This window comes from Felis catus, chromosome D1 (genome assembly GCF_018350175.1).
Source record: "Felis catus isolate Fca126 chromosome D1, F.catus_Fca126_mat1.0, whole genome shotgun sequence".
NCBI lineage: Eukaryota > Metazoa > Chordata > Mammalia > Carnivora > Felidae > Felis > Felis catus.
In genome coordinates this window covers 21,205,150-21,225,709 of record NC_058377.1, presented here as the reverse complement: position 1 = coordinate 21,225,709, position 20,560 = coordinate 21,205,150, and the positions used below count along the sequence as shown (strand labels likewise).

Sequence of the window (20,560 nt, the reverse complement as noted above, 5' to 3'; positions counted from 1 at the left end):
GATGGAGTGGGAGAATGATTAGAGCCATTTCTATAATTTTGTTTTTTGTATTCACAGTCTCTTTATAAAAGCCTTTTCCATCTCTAAGTTCTCAGTTTTAGAGAATATTCATTATGTTGACTCATACAGATGGGCTGGAAAATTGAAACAGACTGCTTTAAATCATCAGAGCTAGACTCAAAGCCATGTTGCAACCAAGTCTGAAGGTTCTATCAGTATATTCTCAAAGAAAGGATGAACCATATTCTATTAATGATATTAATGAAAAATGAATTAGGTTTTGAAAGTTTGTGTTTTCTTTGCAAGTGAGGTCATTTAGGGGCGTAAGCCTAGGAGCAAAATGAAAGAGTTCTGACTTAAAGGGGTGCATTTGAGTATTTGGTGGAAACAAGTCTCTGGGTTACACTTGTGGTCTTTGTTCTTGACCTCTTAAATCCATGAAAAGGATCAAGTCATGAAACAGGTGAGGGAGGGAACCAATAAACACATAGCATGTCATTCTGCCTTGGGAATCATAAAAAACAAAAAACAACAACTCTAATTCACCTGTTTTCTCTTATTTCTGTCTGCAGATAAGATCTTGTAAGAAATGGCTACTTCAAATCATTCCTCCATGACTGACTTTATCCTTGAAGGGTTAACAAAACACCCAGAGCTTCAGTTGCCACTCTTTTTACTGTTCCTTGGAATATACATGGTCACAGTGGTGGGGAACCTGGGCATGATCCTCTTAATTGCTATCAGTTCTCAACTTCACTCTCCAATGTATTATTTTCTCAGTCATCTGTCATTCATTGATCTCTGCTACTCCTCAGTCATTACCCCAAAAATGCTGGTGAACTTCATATCTGAGAAGAACATTATCTCCTTTTTGGCATGCATGACTCAGCTTTATTTCTTCCTTGTTTTTGTAATTGCAGAAGGCTACCTTCTGACTGCCATGGCATATGACCGTTATGTAGCCATCTGTAGCCCACTGCTTTACAATATTATCATGTCCCATAGGGTCTGCTCCATAATGATGGCTGTGGTATATTCACTGGGTTTGTTTGGGGCTACAGTCCATACTACCCACATGTCAGTATTGTCCTTCTGTGGGTCTCATGTTGTTAGGCATTATTTTTGTGATATTCTCCCCTTGTTGACTCTCTCTTGCTCCAGTACCCATATCAATGAGATACTGCTGTTTATTATTGGAGGAGTTAATACCTTAGTACCTACAGTGGCTGTACTCATCTCTTATGCTTTCATCCTTTCGAACATCCTCCATATTCACTCTGCTGAGGGACGGTCCAAAGCCTTTGGCACCTGTAGCTCTCATCTCATGGCTGTGGGTATCTTTTTTGGATCTATCACATTCATGTATTTCAAACCCCCTTCTAGCAATACTATGGAACAGAAGAAGGTGTCCTCAGTGTTTTACACCACGGTGATCCCCATGCTGAATCCCATGATCTACAGCCTGAGGAACAAAGATGTGAAGGACGCACTGAGAAAGGTGGTTGGGGGAAGGTGGTCATGCTGACTAAAGGCATTCTCTGAGGGAGCAAGAAAAAAATGAACCAGATGAAAAGTCATGGGCTCTGTGTAATTTCTTTCTCTCTGCCAGAGCTAAAATTCACCATTACTTACAAAATATGCATTTCATACTTGAGAACGATTGAGGCATTTTGGAGATTTTTCAGACAATAAGATTTTCTGATAGTCAATATAATCTTTGGAAATTTTACATGTATTTGAGGAACAGGAGTTGGCAGAAGAGGAAGAACAAATAAACATAAAAAAGAATATCTTGAAGATAGTAATTAATAATATGTTAGATTAAATATTAATTTTGAAAGTGCTTGATAACTAGAGAGTGAGTTAAGGGTTGTGTTTGAAGAAGGGTGATGTTAATTGATTGAGAACTACTGGAGGACAGGAAGAAAGGTGTCTTTAAAATTTCTGAGAGAGTTGTTTTCAATCCATAAGGCTTTACAGTGAGATGCTGAGAACATCAAGACAGAGCTGTGGGGCGGTAGTACTTAGAGTGAAGAACAATTTGTAGGTGGATTGTGGCCTATGTGGAGGGTGTCAGAGAGAGAGACAGAGGGAGAGAGAGAGAAGAGTAGGTTCAGCGTGAAGGTTAGGGGAAGAGATGACATTAGCTTAGTCTCATCAACAACTTATATACATTCAGTACATATCAATAATAGCTACCCTGAAGTCCTACCTTGCCTCCCTTGGAGGCCATCCCTTAGGCTATGACTATAGCATGGCTCCAATTTAGAGAGTTGAATTAATTTTTAATTTTGTATTAGAAAAATAATTTTAATGACAACAATCTTTCTTTCTGACTAAATTCTATAGTTCTTTCCTACCTTCTGTATCTCATATAGAGGTTTTGATCTTGTGATTTTGGGTATATCTACCATTTCTCTTTGGTTCAGGGACTTTGCTTCAGGGACCTCCTCAGAGAACAGAAACAGTCTCCCTGGTGATTTCTTGCATTGGAACAGCATTCCAGACAACCATGCATAACCTCCAGCTCACTCTACTCTTAAGTGTAGAGCTCCTTTTTGGAAGTTATATGCTTGAGGTGACTGGGAATCAAGCTATAATATTTTGCAGCTTTGGTTTTGTCCCTGACTTAAATGTGAATCTCAAAAAAGTTTTAACCAGACTTTCAGATGCTGTGAAGTTGTGAGAACAGTTAATGTAATGGACAACAAAACCATAATTCTTAAAGACCTCTAGAAGCTGGAGTGATGGATATATTCAATGAGCTTAAAAGGCAAATGCATAATGTAAGATTCATTACTTCTGCAGAAATGAAGACAGTGGGAGAGAATTAAGGATTTTGGGGGACAATAGAGTCAATATAAGTACACAGTATAGCTGCCTAAAAAGTTAATGTTATCTTGTTTGCATTAGATGCACTTCAGTATTTAAAATGGGAAAAGTTCCAGTCCTCATGAGCACCATAGTGATCAGACAACTTGCATTTGAACGCAGTTTATTCAGTGGCTACCAGTTTTCAAGGGCCACTGGCCCCTTGTATATTCTGAGGAATATGGCCATGATGAAAGACTTGAAATAATACATTCATTGATTTAGTCTCTCTTGCTCATTCACTTAATAAATATTTCTGAAAGCCCAGTACATGCCTGAGAATGTCCTCTCTTACCGGCGATAAAAGAATGAACAAAAAACACAAAGTCTTTTCCTTCGTGAGATTAAGGTTTTCATTTCAAAGAAAGACAGTAAACAAGGAGACAAATGTATAATATCGTGGAATACTTTCTAAAAATATAAAGTACAATGAGAGGATAGAGATGTAAAACAGATATGGGGGTGGTTAGCCTACAAATAGAAGGGCTGAGGTTTTTAGCTGTGGAACTTATTCTTGCCACAGGGCATAACCAGGTTAAATGGGAGTAAGTTACAGAGAGGCACACTTTTTGTCAAATTGAGGGGCTTTTTCTCACATTTCACATTTGCATACCACCACCATCGGTATGTGGGACAAGATGCTATACTGCCTTTAGTCTGTTTGCTAAGTTCTTGGTCTGCGCACAGCTTTTAGCTAGGGATGTGAAATGTGTGAGAAAATCCTCACAAGGGGCTATTGACAGATCTTTGTGTTGGGCCCTGTATTCATTTCCTGTGGCTACTGCAAAAAAACCATAATCACAACAGAAGTATATTGTCTCACAGTTCTGGAGATCTTACATCCAAATTAGTGTTGTCGGATCAAATCAAAGTGGATGGCAGAGCCTAGTTCCTTCTGAAAACTCTAGGGGACAATCTGTTCTTTGCCTCCTCTGCCTTCTGGTGAAATGCCTTGGATTGTGGCTGCAGCACTTCAATCTCTACTTCTGTGGTCACATTACCTCCTCTTCTAGTGCTTTCTCTTATAAGCATACATTTGATTGCATTTAGAGCCTGCCTGGATAATCCAGAATACCCCCCCTCTCTGAAGATCTTTAACTGAGTCACATCTGCAAAGTCCTTTTTGACATAAAAGGTAGTATTCACAAGCTTCAGGAATTAGGAGGTAAATATCCTTTGGGAGACATTTTTCAGCCTCCCGCAGAGCCCCTGGGAAACAAGAACCTATGAGATTAGCTAAAAATTACATGTTCTAGGGTTCTGCATCGGGCTCCGTGCTGAGCTGGGAGCCTGCTTGGGATTCTCTCTCTCTCTACCCTCTCTCCCTGCCCCTCCCTCTCTCCACCCCTGCTCTCTCTCAAAATAAAAAACATAAATTTTAAGTATGTAAAAAAAATTAAAAATGTTTAAACATAAAAAAATAAAATTGTATGTGCTATCTGGGATTCTTAGAGGACTGGTTGAAGCAAGAGTGTGGAAAAAAAAAATGACTCAAACTCTACTGGTCATAAAACCACAAAATTTGAACTGTAAGTCTTTTGGGGTACATGTCTGAATGCCTAGAAAAAGGTTATTCATTGAGCACCATTACTGGAGCCAGTCATGATGATCTCACTTCATCTCACTCATGGAACCATTTGATTCCTTGGATTGTTTAAGAGTAAAGTCTCTTCTGGGATGCCTGGGTGGCTCAGTACATTAAGTATCTGATGCTTGATTTTGGCTCAGGTCATGATCTCATCATCATGAGACTGAGCCCTGCATCAGGCTCCGGGCTCCAGGCTAGGCATGGAGTCTGCTAAAGGCTCTCTCTCTCTCTGTCTCTGTCTCTGTCTGTCTGTCTGTCTCTCTCTCAAAAAAAAAAAAAAAAAGTAGAGTCTCTTCCATTTTATTTGCCCTTCTTGATTTTAGTCTGATAGTTTCTAAGACAGCAGGAATAGGTCCTATCTTCCATACTTGGCCAGCAATCCACCTCCACCACTGCTTCTGTACAGAATAATTTTGTCCAGGAAGATATCTGCATGGGTGAGAAGAGAGAAATTATATGAGTGGCAGAATATTAAGTATTCATATGTTCTGGGTTATCTTTGAGGTTGGTTATAGAGTTTATTAGTTCCTTCTCATAGTGCTTCATAATTTACAAAACTAATTTTGTGTTATATATTATTTCATTTTATGACTTCCCTATGAAGCATATAGGGTTATTTTACAGATGAGAAAATGAAACACAGATCATGGACCAAGACTGGAGATAGAGTCTCTTGAATGTCAACCCAGAGCTCTTTCTACCTCCTCATGATGAACAATTATTGGGATGAAAGTGGGTGGGGGATGGGTTAAATAAATGATAGAGATAAAGGAGTGCACTTGTTATGATAAGCACCAGGTGCTGTGTGGAGGTATTGAATCACTATACTGTACACCTGAAACTAAAGATACACTGTATGCTAACCAGCTAGAATTTGAATAAAAGCATTAAAAAAAGAAAAGAAAATATTTTTAACATGATTTCTGAATAAAAACCTAGCTGGATCACAAAAAAAGTGCCCTTCTGCTTTTGGTATAAGTCCTCCTTATTATAAAACTTATAGCATTAAGAAATTTGAGAAATACTTTACTTAAGTCCTGTTACCTCACTGATGAGAAACTGAGTCCCAGAGTCTCAACGATTTCCTCAGAGTAACACTGTTATTGTGGTCAAAAGAACATTATATGCACCAATGCTCATAGCAACATTATTTACAATAGCCAAAAGGTAGAAGCAACCCAAGTTCCATTGGTGGATAAATGGCTAAACAAAATATGGTACATACATACAATGGAAAATTATTCAGCCTTAAAAAAAAATTCTGACAATGGCTACAACCTGGATGAATCTCGAAGACATTATGCTAAGTGAAATAAGCCAAACACAAAAAAAGAAATATTGCATGATTCCACTCATAAGCAGTACCTAGAGTAATCAAATCCAAGGAGTCAAAAAGTAGAAAATTGGTTGCCAGGGGTGAGGGAGAGAGAGGATGGGGAATTATTGTTTAAGGAGTGCAGAGTCTCAGTTGAGGGAGATTAAAATGTTCTGGAGATAGATGGGGATGATGACTTCACTACAATGTGAATGTACTTAGTGCCATAAAACTAGACACTTAAAATGATTAAAATGGTAAATTTTATGTCATATGTATGTTTACTACAATAAAAAAAGAAAAACAAAGGACAGTGTTTAGATTTAAGAAAAATTTTACATTTCCTTATTTTTCTCCTTTTTTTTTAAACTGACTGATGAAATAGTATTGAAGAACCAGCACCTGACTGCAGACTTTTGGGAATCATTGATCTAATTTCTTTGTGTTTCTGAATCTCCACTGGTAACATGAAAATATAAAATAAGAAACTTCTTTCAGGAAATGTACTACTCTTGGGAAATATAGCAATGGGAAGGGGAAAGAGGATGATGTTATTTTTGCGAAGCCTTATTAAATACTGAAAACACCAGTAATCTCTAGGCTCAATAGGTCTTTGGGGACCTATGAGTGCAGGGGAGTTAAGTATTTCTAATGATATGCTTATGCTTGATAAACCTCAAATAAAATTGCATGTCAGGTTACTCTCTTGCTTTTAAGACTAGGGAAACTAAGTATGATTTGCTGCAAGATCCAGAGAGTTAGTACTCCAGATGGATTTTAATGCTTTGCTTTTAGCCAACCAAGTAATTCGATCTTTGACATATAAACGTGCACATTAGGCAACAGAAGAGGCTTTGCTCTTTCTTGGCTATAGCAAGACTCTGTGTATAAGCAAAGTAAACAATTCCTGAGAACTTCAGTCTCTGTTCGGTACCAGGTAAGTGTCCAGTTTCATTTATGGCAGTTGCACTCCCATCTAATAGAAGCCTGGTTGGCGATTGGCAACAACACTAACCATGTGCAATTCTTTGGCTTTACCAGGGGCACTTGCCCCACTATCCTTTCCACTTGGTTATGTCCTCCATTCTCCTTTTCCATTAATGCTGCCTTGTCACTTCTTCATAAATTGGGTCAGAGCCTCCTGCAGCTGTGCTCATCCAGCTCTTGTGCAGAGAATGTCACTGGACTTTCCATATGACTCCGAAGCTTTTGCTTCCCTGAAGTGCGTCCTGTTTATGCATTTATTAATTTTCCTCATCTTCTTGTACACCAGCCTACACAACAAGTCTCTAAGAGTTATAGATACAAGGGCAGACACAATTGCAGGTAGAGTAATAATTACTGGACAGAATATTAAACATAAACCCCTACCTCTCATCTACTTGAAGGAATATTCTCAGGCCACTAGGAGATAGAGTAAGAGTCCTTTCATCTTGTTTAGTTAATGCATTGTTTCCTCCTGGCTTCAGAAGCACTTGCCAAAAGGATTTACACCCTTTGAGATAAAGAAACTTCTATGCCCCAGCTCCTCCCAAATGGCTCAACACTTCCACCCCCTTTTGAAATTTCCAAATATAGAGACAAAAGTTTGAAACCCTAACCACCCCAAATGCTTAAAATATTTTCACCATTCATACCAAGGTGAAGAATCTAGAATGAATAAGAAACATACATGTTTTTCTGCATACAAAGGGTATATTTCTGTTTCTTCATATTGTATTCCTTTCTATAGTGAATTTATTTCTTTTTAACATTATATTTTAATTAGTGTTTTTAGATCATGAATATTTAAATATTGTTATCACAATGTTTCTTTGAAGCAGATATTATCATTCTCGCTTCATAGGTTATAACACTGAGGTTTATGTTAAATGACTTGCCCCATGTTGCAAAGTGGTCTGCAGGGAAGTTTGCTTAGAAATAAGCCTCCTTTGATATCAAAGCTTTTTCATTGGTTTTCTGAGTTGGCTCTAAGTTCACTCTTGTTAAGCTCCTTTAACATTTTTGTTATCAAATAAATATAAGAAGTACTGAGTTCACAGAGTTGGATGGATTTCTTTCTTGTTGTACAATTCAGAGCTTTTAATGAACAAGTGTTTACAGCAGTCTTACAAGAGAGGCATATGGAAATACCTGGAAAGGGAAACACATCTGTTGGGTTTTTTGTTTGTTTATTTGTGTTTTTTTTTCCTTCACAGAACATTATGAGCATCGTCTGGGAAATGCATAGCTGTAGGCTATGAACACACAGTGCTTCAGTGTGCCCATTTAAAGGTGCTATGGAAATGTTATTTAAGCAATTTTGAGTACATTCAATATTCTATTGGATAATAGGTTCTTTAAATGCCAAAAATATATACTTTTCCTTTCTGTATTTCCTCCAAGCCACAGTCAGCATTAGGTAAAATTCTGAGATCAAGAAGTTTGCACTGGATCTCTATTAAGCCTGTTTTAAACCACTTCAGGGGGTGCAGTCCCCATGTTGTTCACAAACCATGAACCCCCATCCCTGTCATGGCACATCATCAAGGTTTGTCCTTTCCTTGAAACATTTTGAAATCTGAACCATTCTACAACATCTCATATATTCCAAATTTTCTTGCAGTCTATCTCTTAGGGTTTTATAATGAGTTAGAAGGCAAAAGATGTTAATAATAGATTTAATAATAGATTTAATAATAGATTTAAGTAAAAGAAGAAGAGCTTAGTGGAAAAGAACATGGACTCTGGCACTAGATTCTCTAAATTTAAATCCTGATTTTACTCCTAAATTTTATGTGCCACAGTATCATCATCTGTAAAATAGGAATTAAAATAGTACCTACTATTTCAAGGGTTTTTGAAGACTTAAGTAAGATAATATATGTAAAGCACTTAGAAGGAATATTAAATCAATAAGGAAGAGGAATCATTATCATTTCTAGTCTCCTTTTCTATAGGTAGACCACCTCCTCTAGGTATTATAAATTCCTTAATAAAATTCAAACATGTATCCTCAGTGGGTTTCAGTAGGAAGTCTATTTCATTCCCCTTGAAGAAGTGACAGCAAAGCATTTCAGGAGAGTCATCTTCTATCTGTATTTGCTGTTCAGTGATGACTAATGAACATCAGCCTGGGCTCATTTCAAGAGTTCCTCTTTGAAATTTCCCACCAATAATCCTTTGACCCCAAGCCTGGTCTCTTTCCCTACACTTCCTATTGAATTATTCACATTCTTTGGTTCTCAGTTGATTTTGGATTGTTCTCACTTCATCCAAGGCTCTCTCTTTCTTTGAACCCCCCCCCCCAAAAGGAATTTGTGGCTCTCACATTGGGGAGGGAAATCAATAGGGTAATATTTTGAACAGACTTTTTTTTTATGCAGAACAATTGCACTTAGTGCCTTCCACGTTCCAGGGACAATATTAGCATGGTAATATTTCTTACCTAAGTTCATGGATTTGTTTTTCAAACCATACAAAAAATGATATAATATGTGATGTTGGTGGTTTCTCCAAGAGGACTAAAATATGTATGATTTCATGCATATAATCAAGCTCTGACCATCCCATACCTCATGTTCTTATCCACATCTGCACATTCTGAAGCCACCATTGGAGCTTAATTTTAATCTTCAAGGGTTCTCTAAATTTCACTTATAGAAACATTTTTTAATCAAGACTTAAAATCTAGAATCTATAAATTAAAAACACCAAATATATGTGGTTATTTAAAGATTTTAAAATGTATATAGCAATGATACCCACAAATAAAATTAATTCATAAACAATACATTTGAAAAGAATATCACAATTCAGAGGACAGGTTAATTTCTCTAATAGACAAATTATGAAGAAAGTGATAATACAAAAGGAAATTTATAGAATAAATTCAAATGGCCAGTATCCTATGATACATTCATTAGAAGACAGAAAAGGACAAGTTAATGCAATAATGACTTACCATGGAACACTCAACACACTGGCAAAAACAGATAATACATATTGCTAGTGGGGATGCAGTAAAAAGGGCATTCATGTATTGCTATCAAAAATGTGTATTATTATAGTTTTCTGGAAATCGATGTTGTACCATTTATACGAAGTAAAAATGTATAAAACTTCTTGACCCATAAATATCTCTCCTGGGAAATTATTCTATGGAAATAAAATGCTAATATGTGTATGTGTGTGTACACAAATTTTCATGTGTACACTTTTAAATGACAATGTATTTGATGGTAGCAATTTTTTAATCCAGCAAAAAAGTTAACACATCAATAAGAAGATATATAGCGGTATATCTACATCACTGAATATTACACCACTATTTATAATCATCAGTTGCCTTGGAAGAATATTCTAAAAGTTTTTTTCTGAATGAGAAGGGAAGACTCAAAGATAAATTGTGTGTAATAGTATTATCCTGCATTCTAAACAAATGACAAAACGTGTGTGTGTGCGTGTGTGTAAAATTATACAAGCACATAGCAAGTTAACTGGGGAGACGTTCATTAAAGGCTCTGTGAACGGAAGAGGGAAACAAAGGAAAAGGAAAAGTGTATACTAGTATAAAAATAGCGAGGCGCCTGGGTGGCGCAGTCGGTTAAGCGTCCGACTTCAGCCAGGTCACGATCTCGCGGTCCGTGAGTTCGAGCCCCGCGTCAGGCTCTGGGCTGATGGCTCAGAGCCTGGAGCCTGTTTCCGATTCTGCGTCTCCCTCTCTCTCTGCCCCTCCCCCGTTCATGCTCTGTCTCTCTCTGTCCCAAAAAAATAAATAAACGTTGAAAAAAAAAATTTAAAAAAAAATAGCACAGGGTGCTTTAGGGAGACGGGACCAACAATAATGAGAGCTACGATTCAGTCTGTGTTCCTGTTAACTTTCCTTTTGCAAGTCTGGTTTTGTTTAGACCGGAAGTAAAAATCCGCGTTATTGGACTTCTGATTTTCCATTTCCACAGACATCTCTGGAGAAGAATGGTTGCAGGAAATCATTCCACGGCAACTAAGTTTGTGTTAGTGGGTTTAACACAGCGGCCAGAGCTCCAGCTGCCTCTCTTCCTCCTGTTCCTGGGAATCTATATAGTGACAGTGGTGGGGAACTTGGGCTTGATTCTCCTGATTACAGTAAGCCCTTGGCTTCACACCCCCATGTACTACTTCCTCAGCAGCTTGTCCTTCATCGATCTCTGCTATTCCTCTGTCATTACGCCCAAAATGCTGGTGAACTTCTTAGGGAAGAAGAATATGATCCTTTATTCTGAATGCATGGCACAGCTGTTTTTCTTCGTAGTTTTTGTAGTGGCTGAGGGTTACCTCCTGACTGTGATGGCATATGATCGCTACGTGGCTATCTGTAGCCCCCTGCTTTACAGTGTGACCATGTCCTCTCCGGTTTGCTCACTGCTGGTGCTGGTTGCCTTCATCCTGGGCTTTCTCTCTGCCATGGCCCATACAAGTGCCATGATGAAACTGTCTTTCTGCAGATCCCACATCATCAGCCATTACTTCTGTGATGTCCTTCCTCTCTTCAATCTCTCCTGCTCCAATACATACCTCAATGAGCAGCTGCTTTTTATCATTGCGGGACTGAACACCTTGGTGCCCACGCTAGCTGTCTTCATTTCCTACGCCTTCATCTTCCATAGCATCCTTCACATCCAATCCTCAGGGGGCCGGTCCAAAGCTTTTGGAACTTGCAGCTCTCATCTCATGGCTGTGGGGATCTTCTTTGGGTCAATCACATTCATGTATTTCAAGCCCCCTTCCAGTAACTCCCTGGAACAGGAGAAGGTGTCCTCAGTGTTTTACACCACAGTGATCCCCATGCTGAACCCTTTAATATACAGTCTGAGAAACAAGGATGTAAAGAAAGCATTGAGGAAGGTTTTGGTGAGGAAATGAGTCTTGCTTTTGGAGATTTATAGATGGGAGAAATGAAGGTTCTAGTGAAGCATGTTATTTTTGTTCATTTTGCCCTGCTATTCTGTTATAATATGCATCCTATCTGGATTGTTAAAATAATTCCCCATCTGTAATCGATTCCATTTTCTCAATGAAATAAAAAGGCATTTAGTAAAATGGGTATTAGTATTCTTATTTTTGGACAAGAAAACTGAGGTTTAGATAGTTTTATTTTTTCTCACTTACTGTGGTAGAAGAGGAATAGAATTCATATTTTCTCCAGTGTTATTCTTTTATTCCTAACATCCTGTGTTTGCTTACTGAATACCTGCTGTGTAGAAGGTGGTAACTTGTCCCCTGATAAGAATGCTAAGAGGTATGTAACTCCATCCCAGATATCCATTATTCTTTTTTTGTTTCAAGTTTGTATTTAAATTCTAGTTAGTTAACTTATAGGGCAATATTGGTTTCAGGAGTAGAATTTAGGGATCTCCATTAATTCTTTGTTTAAAATTTTTTTAATGTTTATTTATTTTTGAGAGACAGAGACAGAGACAGAGAGAGAGAGAGAGCATGACTGGGGGAGGGGCAGAGAGAGAGAGGGAGACACAGAATCCAAAGCAGGCTCCAGGCTCTGAGCTGTCAGCACAAAGCCCGACACGGGGCTCGAACTCACAGACTGTGAGATCATGACCTGAGCTGAAGTCAGAAGCTTAACTGAGTGAGCCACCCAGGTGCCCCATGGATCTCCATTAATTCTTGAGGGAATGAGGCAAATACACAAGAAAAAGAAAGACGAAAGAAAGAAGAAAGAAGAAGAAAGAAAGAAAGGAGAAAGAAAAAGAGGGAAGAAAGAAAGAAAGAAAAAAGAAAGAAAAAAAGAAAAGAAAAGAAAGAAAGAAAGAAAAAAGAAAGAAAAAGAAGAAAGAAAGAAAGAAAGAAGAAAGAAAAAGAGGGAAGAAAGAAAGAAAGAAAGAAAGAAAGAAAGAAAGAAAGAAAGAAAAGAGAAAAAAACAGTTTCAGAGCGAGAATGGCAAAATGCATTTGCTCTTTTTTTTTTTATTCAGCATACTCAAAATCTCTTCATTTCTGTTCCATTTCTTTGTTGACTCTCTCCCTTTTCTCCCCCCCCCCCCCCCCCCCACTGTCTTTCTGTCTCTCTCTCATGACATAATGGTTCTGTACTAAGAGACCTCTGAGCAGACATTTTCAGGACTGTGTGGGGTTTACACTACTCATTACAATAATTTTGTGAAGCCTGTCTCACAGGGAGGGTATAACCCCCACATTTGTTTCAGTTGAGATTGCTCTCAGTGAATTCCTGAACTGAGGCTGTGGTCGATGTTTCCAAGCTTGTGCTCTTAATGTATGAATAAGTACCACACACTCTAGACAATGTTTTCCCGAGTTTCCCCACATCTTGAGTCTCATGTACCATTTCTTCTGTGTTTGTTTGTTTGTTTGTTTGTTGTGGAGGGAGGTTGAAATGAGATATGCCTCTGATGTTTTGCATCCCTCAGCTGTTCACCTCTCCTTCCAAAGAATGTTCTGTGGAATTTCTAGAGTTTTAACTTTCATCTCACATTGCTTCTTTTCACCCATTATTATATATTAAGCCAGCAGTTGAAATGAGGTGGCCTTCTCCAATTACTTTTTTCTTTTTTTGCCTTTGCCAGTATGGTTTTTATTTTTTATTTTTTATTTTCTTAATATGAAAATTATTGTCAAATTGGTTTCCATACAACACCCAGTGCTCATCCCAACAGGTGCCCTCCTCAATGCCCATCACCCACTTCTCTAGATTTTGTCTTGGGAAATTATTCTACTCAAGAAATATGAAATCAGTAGATCTGGATCTGCCAAAATCCCACTGTTCTAACAAAGTTTATTTATCTTTAGCTCCATCCTTTTTGATAATCCCACCAAGAACACATCTTCCCACTGGTTTGTTTCACGAGGTCCTAGGCTTTCGTCATGGCCTTGACCACCTGCCCCTTAATGTGGCTTTTCTTCTCTATGTCTTGCTCCATATATTTCTTTCATATGTTTTCTCATGGTCCACGTAATATCTGTATCTTCTCAGGCCTTCCATTCCCTGAAGATCTTTCTGTATTTAAGACAAACGTGTGCTATTTACTGTTTTTCAGTGGCTTTAATATTGCAATGAGTAATTTCCTGGATCAAAGCTCCTGGCTTTCAAATTATTTTCCACCACATATTTATAGTGTCTTCCATTCCCTTCCCCACCCCACCCCACCCCCCCGTCTCTTATTCTAGTTTAATTAACTTATTATACTTTATTTTTCTTCCTTTTTTAATACTACTCCTGTTATGTAGGAGCAGCCTTTAGAAATCACTGATTTCCTGAGCAGACCTGATTCCTAGAAATAGAATGTTTCAGGGGTACCTGGGTGGTTCAATTAGCTAAGCATCCAACTTTAGCTCAGGTCATGATCTTGCAGTTGCGAGTTTGAGCCCCACATCAGGCTCTCTGCTATCAGTGCAGAACCTGCTTTGGATCTTCTGTCTCTCTCTCTCTGCCTCTCCTCTGCCTTGCACATGCACTCTCTCTCTCTCTCAAAAATAAATAAACATTAAAAAAATTTTTTGAATGTTTCACGTGCAGATCTTTAGACTACCTTCTTAGTCTTCAGGTTTGCAATAATTTCATTGAGCTGTTTTTCTTTCTCAATAGAAGATGGCATATTCTTTTTATGGTAAGTGCCCCCCCCCCATTTTTATTGGTTCATTAATGAAATCTACCACCCATTTAAAGGGAAGCTCCTGATTAGACGATGGGAAACTAAAGCCCTGGTCAGAGCTTATGTATTTAAGAAACTTAGGGACAAGTTGAGCCCCCTCAGTGGAAGCTAACTCTTGAACCTATGCATTAGCCACAAGAATTCGAGGTCAGGCTCTCCACAGTTCCATGTCTGGGTCACAAAGGCAGGTTAAAGCAACATAAAAGAGTGAAAAAATTGAAAGCAGCCTAACAACCCTGTCATATAAGTCTTGGAACTTAGTATTTCTTGAGGTCATGGCTGAAAAATAGAATGGAAACAATAACAATTGTCTCACCCCCCGCTGTTGTCTAACAAAAGTTTGTATGGAAAGGTTCTCTTTTCCCTATAATGAAATCATTATGTGTTTGAAAAAGCCCCTTCTTTTACGTACTGTATGCCCAAATTTAAAATGCAGCAATATTTTCTCACGCAATTATGAGACTAGCGCAGTTTACCAACCTATGTTTTCTGAGAACCATAGGACACATGGCTTTATGGAGGCTCACTTAGCTCAGTTTTCGAGGGACGTTACCTCTACTGAGACATTTGCCTTTGCTTAAGGCTCAGAACTAGCAGTGTGGCCTCTGGAGAAGTGAATGTACACCCGCATAAAATTATTCATTCACCTTTGAACAAATCTGCTGTGTATTGCATCTATGAAGGTTAGAATTCTACCTTGTGCAACCTTAGACTCAGCCATTTTCTGGGGTCTTATTAGTTAAAAGTTATGCATAAACTATAAACTATAAAAATATTGCAAAATAAGTGTGAATTCATGCCACTGAGTCAAAATTCCCCTCTTTATCAAAACCCCAAAATTCCTAGATACACTTTTTCTCCTAAATCTACTTCTCCTCTTAACTTCCTCATAGCTCTGGTTCAATATACAAGGTACCGTAGTCTGAGAAAGTAAAATACAGACCCCTTGTTCTGCACTAATAGAAAAGGTGAATAAACAATCTATTGAGTGAAGACCAAAATATATTTATTAAATCTTTATTATTGGGTAATGGTTTACTTTGGGGCAAACAAACCTTTTAAAGCTAAGCTATAGAATTAGGCAAGCAGGCACACTTACTACTGTAATCACAGAGAATTTTGGATTTCTTCAGGTCTCTGCCTAAAGGTAGGATTGCATGGGAAAAAGTAGCCAATTATATTTTCTTTCTGAAAGTATGCTAACTTTCAGAAAGCAAGTGAAAAAGAAAGGAATAGTTTGTCCTTTGAAACTCACCACTCAGATAAGTCATTCCACGTCCCCAGGAGGAGGGAATTAGGGGGTAGGAAGTGGGTCTGGAGGGGTAGGGTAATAGATGTTCCTCCCCCTGATGGGAACATCAGGAATGGGGGAGGGGTGTCTCAGTCCCCTTTCATGGACTCCTAGAATTTAGAAAAACAGATTCCTGTCAATTCAGGAAAAATAAAAAGGCAAGTCTATGCTGAGTAACAATAGAATCAAGAAAGACAGAAGATTCAAAATTAAGTTATGACAAATTCTAAATAAGTCTTGTGGAAAATGACAGAAGACCTTTTCTATGCTTAAAAACCTTTATTTGTAAAATTCATTAGGATGATTCTTATTCCAGAAGGAAAAGTCAGAGCCAATGGAAAAGAGCAAAAGAATTTTAGCTGGCCAAAATAAGAATATATAAACTCTCATTCTAAATTCATATAAAAAGATTAGTACCCCATAGAAAAGTAGCCAAAAATTGTGCAGTGAACAAATATAAAAAATAATATAAATGCAAATCAGCACATTAAACTTGTCCAAATCTATTAGAAATAAAAATTCAAATATGCATACTTAAATATCCATATTAATTTTTGTAAGGTGGTTTGATAGTATATATTAAATATATTAAACTGTAAATTCTTGTGAGCTTTTACCAAGTTATTGAATTTTTAGTCATGTATGCTTAAAAAAAGTGATATTGACAAAAATAGAGCTACAATGATATTTATTGCTTTGCTATTGAAATTGAAAAAAATGGATTGAATTAATTAACCCTCAGAGATAAATAAAATATGGTATAAATATAACAATAGGAAAAAAAAGCAGGGGCACCTGGGTGACTCAGTCTGTTGGGCATCCGACTTTGGCTCAGGTCATGAACTCAGGGATTGTGAGTTTGAGCCCTGCATCAGGCTCTGTGCTGACAGCTCAGAGCCTGGAGCCTGCTTCAGATCCTGTGTCTCCTCTCTGTTGCCCCCCGCTTGCACTCTGTCTCTCTCCCTCTCTCTCTCTCTCTCTCTCTCAAAAATAAATAAAAATTAAAAAAATTTTTAAAAAGAAAAAAAGCAGGAATAGAACATTACTTTGTGATAGGGAATATATCCAATGTGTATTGAAATTTAAAAAGACATTGGGGTGCCTGGGTGGCGCAGTCGGTTAAGCGTCCGACTTCAGCCAGGTCACGATCTCGCGGTCCATGAGTTCGAGCCCCGCGTCAGGCTCTGGGCTGATGGCTCAGAGCCTGGAGCCTGTTTCCGATTCTGTGTCTCCCTCTCTCTCTGCCCCTCCCCCGTTCATGCTCTGTCTCTCTCTGTCCCAAAAAAATAAATAAACGTTGAAAAAAAATTTAAAAAAAAAGACATGCATGAATAAATAAATAAATAAATCATAAATAAATAAAAACAAAAAGATGTGCATGGCAAATGGCATGCACATACATGAATCACTAGGATAAAAAATCCCCAATGCATTAAGATTCTTTCTTTTTCCAGCTACAATAATCATAGAGCATGCAAATTAATAAGGATAATGTTATAGGTATGGTTTAAAGTTCTTTTTGTGTGTGAAGAGGTATTGTTGAGGGCAGAGGTATTGAAGTAGTCTTATCTTCTACCAGAAGCATTTGGAAGACATTTTTCCACTGCATCTCGTGAATTTTTATGTATGTGTATACACAAAATGCTTAAGAATACAGCTCTTTGAATTTTTTATTATGTTTATACCCCTTTGGTGACTATCCAGATAAAGATATAAATAGAACATTAGCTTCACACTCAAAGGCTTTCTCATGCTTCTTCCCAGTCAGTGCCCACTTCCTACCAAGAGGTAGCACTAGTACAATTAAATAGTTTTGCTTTATTTTGAACTTCATATGAATGGAAACATACAATATATACTCATCTGTGTCTAGCTTATATTACTCAAGAATTTTTCTATACAACTTAGCCATGTTGTAGCATGTTCGTATAGTCTCCCTTGTATAAATAATAAGCACATTTATTTATCCATTCTCCTGTTAAATGGATATTTGGAAATGTGTTCAGTTTGGAGCCATTATGATTGATGCTTCTATTAATATACTTTCATTTGGGGGCGCCTGGGTGGTGCGGTCGGTTAAGCGTCCGACTTCAGCCAGGTCACGATCTCGCGGTCCGTGAGTTCGAGCCCCACGTCGGGCTCTGTGCTGATGGCTCAGAGCCTGGAGCCTGTTTCCGATTCTGTGTCTCCCTCTCTCTCTGCCCCTCCCCCGTTCATGCTCTGTCTCTCTCTGTCCCAAAAATAAATAAACGTTGAAAAAAATTTTTTTTAAAATATACTTTCATTTGTCTTTGGTTGATATATATAATCATTTCTCTGGGGTATATACCCACTCCTGGGTATATGTCTATTGGGTTTATATAGTAGGTTACTTAGCATTAGAAAATATTTACCCTTAGAAAATAATGTCAAACTATTTTCCAAGGTGGTTTGTAATGCCATACAGCCACCAGCCATGTATGAGAGTTCCAGCTACCCAAGATCCTTATCAGCACATAGTGTTGTGAGTCTTTTCAACTTTGACTATTTGGCTATACCTTTTTAATTGCAAAGTATTTTGTCCAGAACTTTGGGGTAGCTGAGGTAATGATGTATTTTCTTGTCTGTAAAATACGTATGAAGATGTACCACAGGCAAAACTGACCTATGGTAAGAGAAATAAGAACAGTAGCAATTTGGTGGTTGTAATTCAACAGAAAATAATAATACTTGCTTAAATTTAAATCTCTCCTTATGTCCTCCTAAAAGCTATATAGCTCAACTAGAAGAACAGGTAAAATGACATAAACACTACACCTTCAGCATAGCTAGATAATAGAGAACACTACCAACTTCAAATTACCTAGATTCTAGCAAAGATATTGGTCCATGAAAACTAAAATGTCCATCTTAAATACAAAAAAAATACTGAAAAAGTAGACCTGGTAAACCAGAACATTGACTATAGGGAAGAAATCTAACAGGTGCACACAGTATTCAAGGATGTGATCTTAGAGAGGCAACACTTCCAGGAGAGAAGAGGATTAGATAAAAGAAGGTTTTGGAGTCTGGAAGGAAAGGGGAAAAGAAAAACAAGCAGAGAAAGGTAAAGCCCTGAAATAAAATAAATATTAAAGAAAGCTTAAAGAAGGACACTCAATCTCTTTTCCTTTGCCTCTCCTGAAGAAAATAGAAACTACGTGTCTCTACACCTACGGAAGAGAGCATGGGTGAACTAAGATTACAGGAAATTATCTCAAAGAGTAAATCTTGTCCATAAAATACATATGAAGATCTATCATAGGCCAAACTCAACTAAGGTAAGAGAAATAAGAACCGTAGCGATTTGGTGGGTGTAATTCAACAGAAAAGACACACCAAAGGCACGTAAAAAGAAGAAATTATTAGAGGGCAGAAAAACCATGATTTGAACATCAAAATCCTATTGATTTTAGAAAAAAAAATTAAAAATATAAATCTATGACTGAATTAATCAAGATGAAAGAGAATAAATATGTGAAATAAGAAATGAGAAACAATAATAAACCCTTAAAACAGAAGCAATGAAAGCAAACCATGAGAAAAAATTTTGAGATTCTGCAAACAAACTTTAAAACTTAGTTAAAAGGGCTAGTTTTCTAGAAAAACAGTTTACCAAAATTGTATTATGAGCAATGGTGATAGAGATCAATTTCCATTAACAATTAAAGTTATCAATAAACTACTTCAGAGAAAAACACCAGACCCAGATTGTTTCAAAGGACAATTCTAGAAAAACTTCAAAAGCAAATAGTCCCAATGCTTTAAAAAATTTGGAGAATAAGGAAATTTGGAGAATAAGGAAAATTTCCAAACTTTTTTATGAAGAAAGTAACCCATGATACCTAAAACTAATAAGAACAAAAAAAATATTATGAAGAAATAACATTTAAGAATATCAAAGCAAAACTACTAAACTATATTTCTCTTTTGTGAGAGCAAAAGAGAGAGAGAGTGCATGCTGATGCGTGCAGGTGAGGGGCAGAGAGTGCATGCTGATGCGTGCAGGTGAGGGGGAGAGACTCTTAAACTGGCTTCACACACAGCATGGAGCCCAACGTGGGGCTTGATCCCATGACCATGAGATCACCACCTGAGCTGAAATCAAGAGTCGGATGCTTAACAGACTAAGCCACTCAGGAGCCCCCTAAATATTATATTTCTAAACAGAATCCAGCACAATTAAGAAGATAATGTGCTCAGACCAGAGAGGATTTATTACAAAAATGACAGGTTTTTCAATAATAGGATTATGTAATATAATACCTAATAAATGTCAGAATTGTTTAAGGCTTCCCCGTGTTATATCAGGGGAAAGGACTTGCATTTGTGGAGTGGCTTCAGGATGAGAAGTCAATGGAGATGTTTCTTCCATCTTGAAAAATGGGAGTGGTGGCTGCTCATTCAGAGTCCTGGTTGATTGAAAGGTATCTGGGGTCTCCACCATGTCATGATACGGCTTCACCAACTGAGGGAATCCACAGAAGTCAGGAATCTGAAAGAACACAAGCATATTGAGGTTTTATCTGATTTTAAAGAATGTAGCTCGGCTGTGGTTAGTACTTGAGGGTCAAAGATTTAAAAAGTTAAGAATGATCACAGCACAATCGAGAAGTTGTGGTTGTAATGAAGACAGCCATGGGTAATTCCCCCTTTTTTGTTTTTTTAACACATTTTTAAGTTTATTATGTGCTCATTCTACAATTGCATGGCCTTGTGGATTATAAGGAAATTTAATTTTATCTGCCATTTCCTTCTGCCTTTGTTTCCCATATCATCCCCCCTCTGAACAGTTTTGACCCTTAAAATATTTAAGGTTGCTGAGGGTGGAT

At 37.6% G+C, this 20,560-nt stretch overlaps 2 protein-coding genes across 2 annotated transcripts; both read left to right on the top strand.

The window, feature by feature from the left end:
• Positions 1-589: 589 nt before the first annotated feature.
• Positions 590-1,525, top strand: LOC101090289 (olfactory receptor 8D2). Its single transcript, XM_003992487.4, has one exon. It carries the CDS (start codon positions 590-592, stop codon positions 1,523-1,525), a length of 936 nt encoding a protein of 311 aa, XP_003992536.2.
• A 9,034-nt stretch (positions 1,526-10,559) lies between these two features.
• On the top strand, positions 10,560-11,657 carry LOC101090043 (olfactory receptor 8D1). Its single transcript, XM_011279812.3, has one exon. The coding sequence runs from the start codon at positions 10,731-10,733 to the stop codon at positions 11,655-11,657; it is 927 nt and encodes a 308-aa protein (XP_011278114.2). The 5' UTR covers positions 10,560-10,730.
• The last annotated feature ends 8,903 nt before the right edge of the window (positions 11,658-20,560 follow it).

Bases quoted from the DNA above. Each gene is read 5' to 3' on its own strand.
- LOC101090289 (XM_003992487.4), top strand. From the start codon at position 590: ATGGCTACTTCAAATCATTCCTCCATGACTGACTTTATCCTTGAAGGG.
- LOC101090043 (XM_011279812.3), top strand. From the start codon at position 10,731: ATGGTTGCAGGAAATCATTCCACGGCAACTAAGTTTGTGTTAGTGGGT.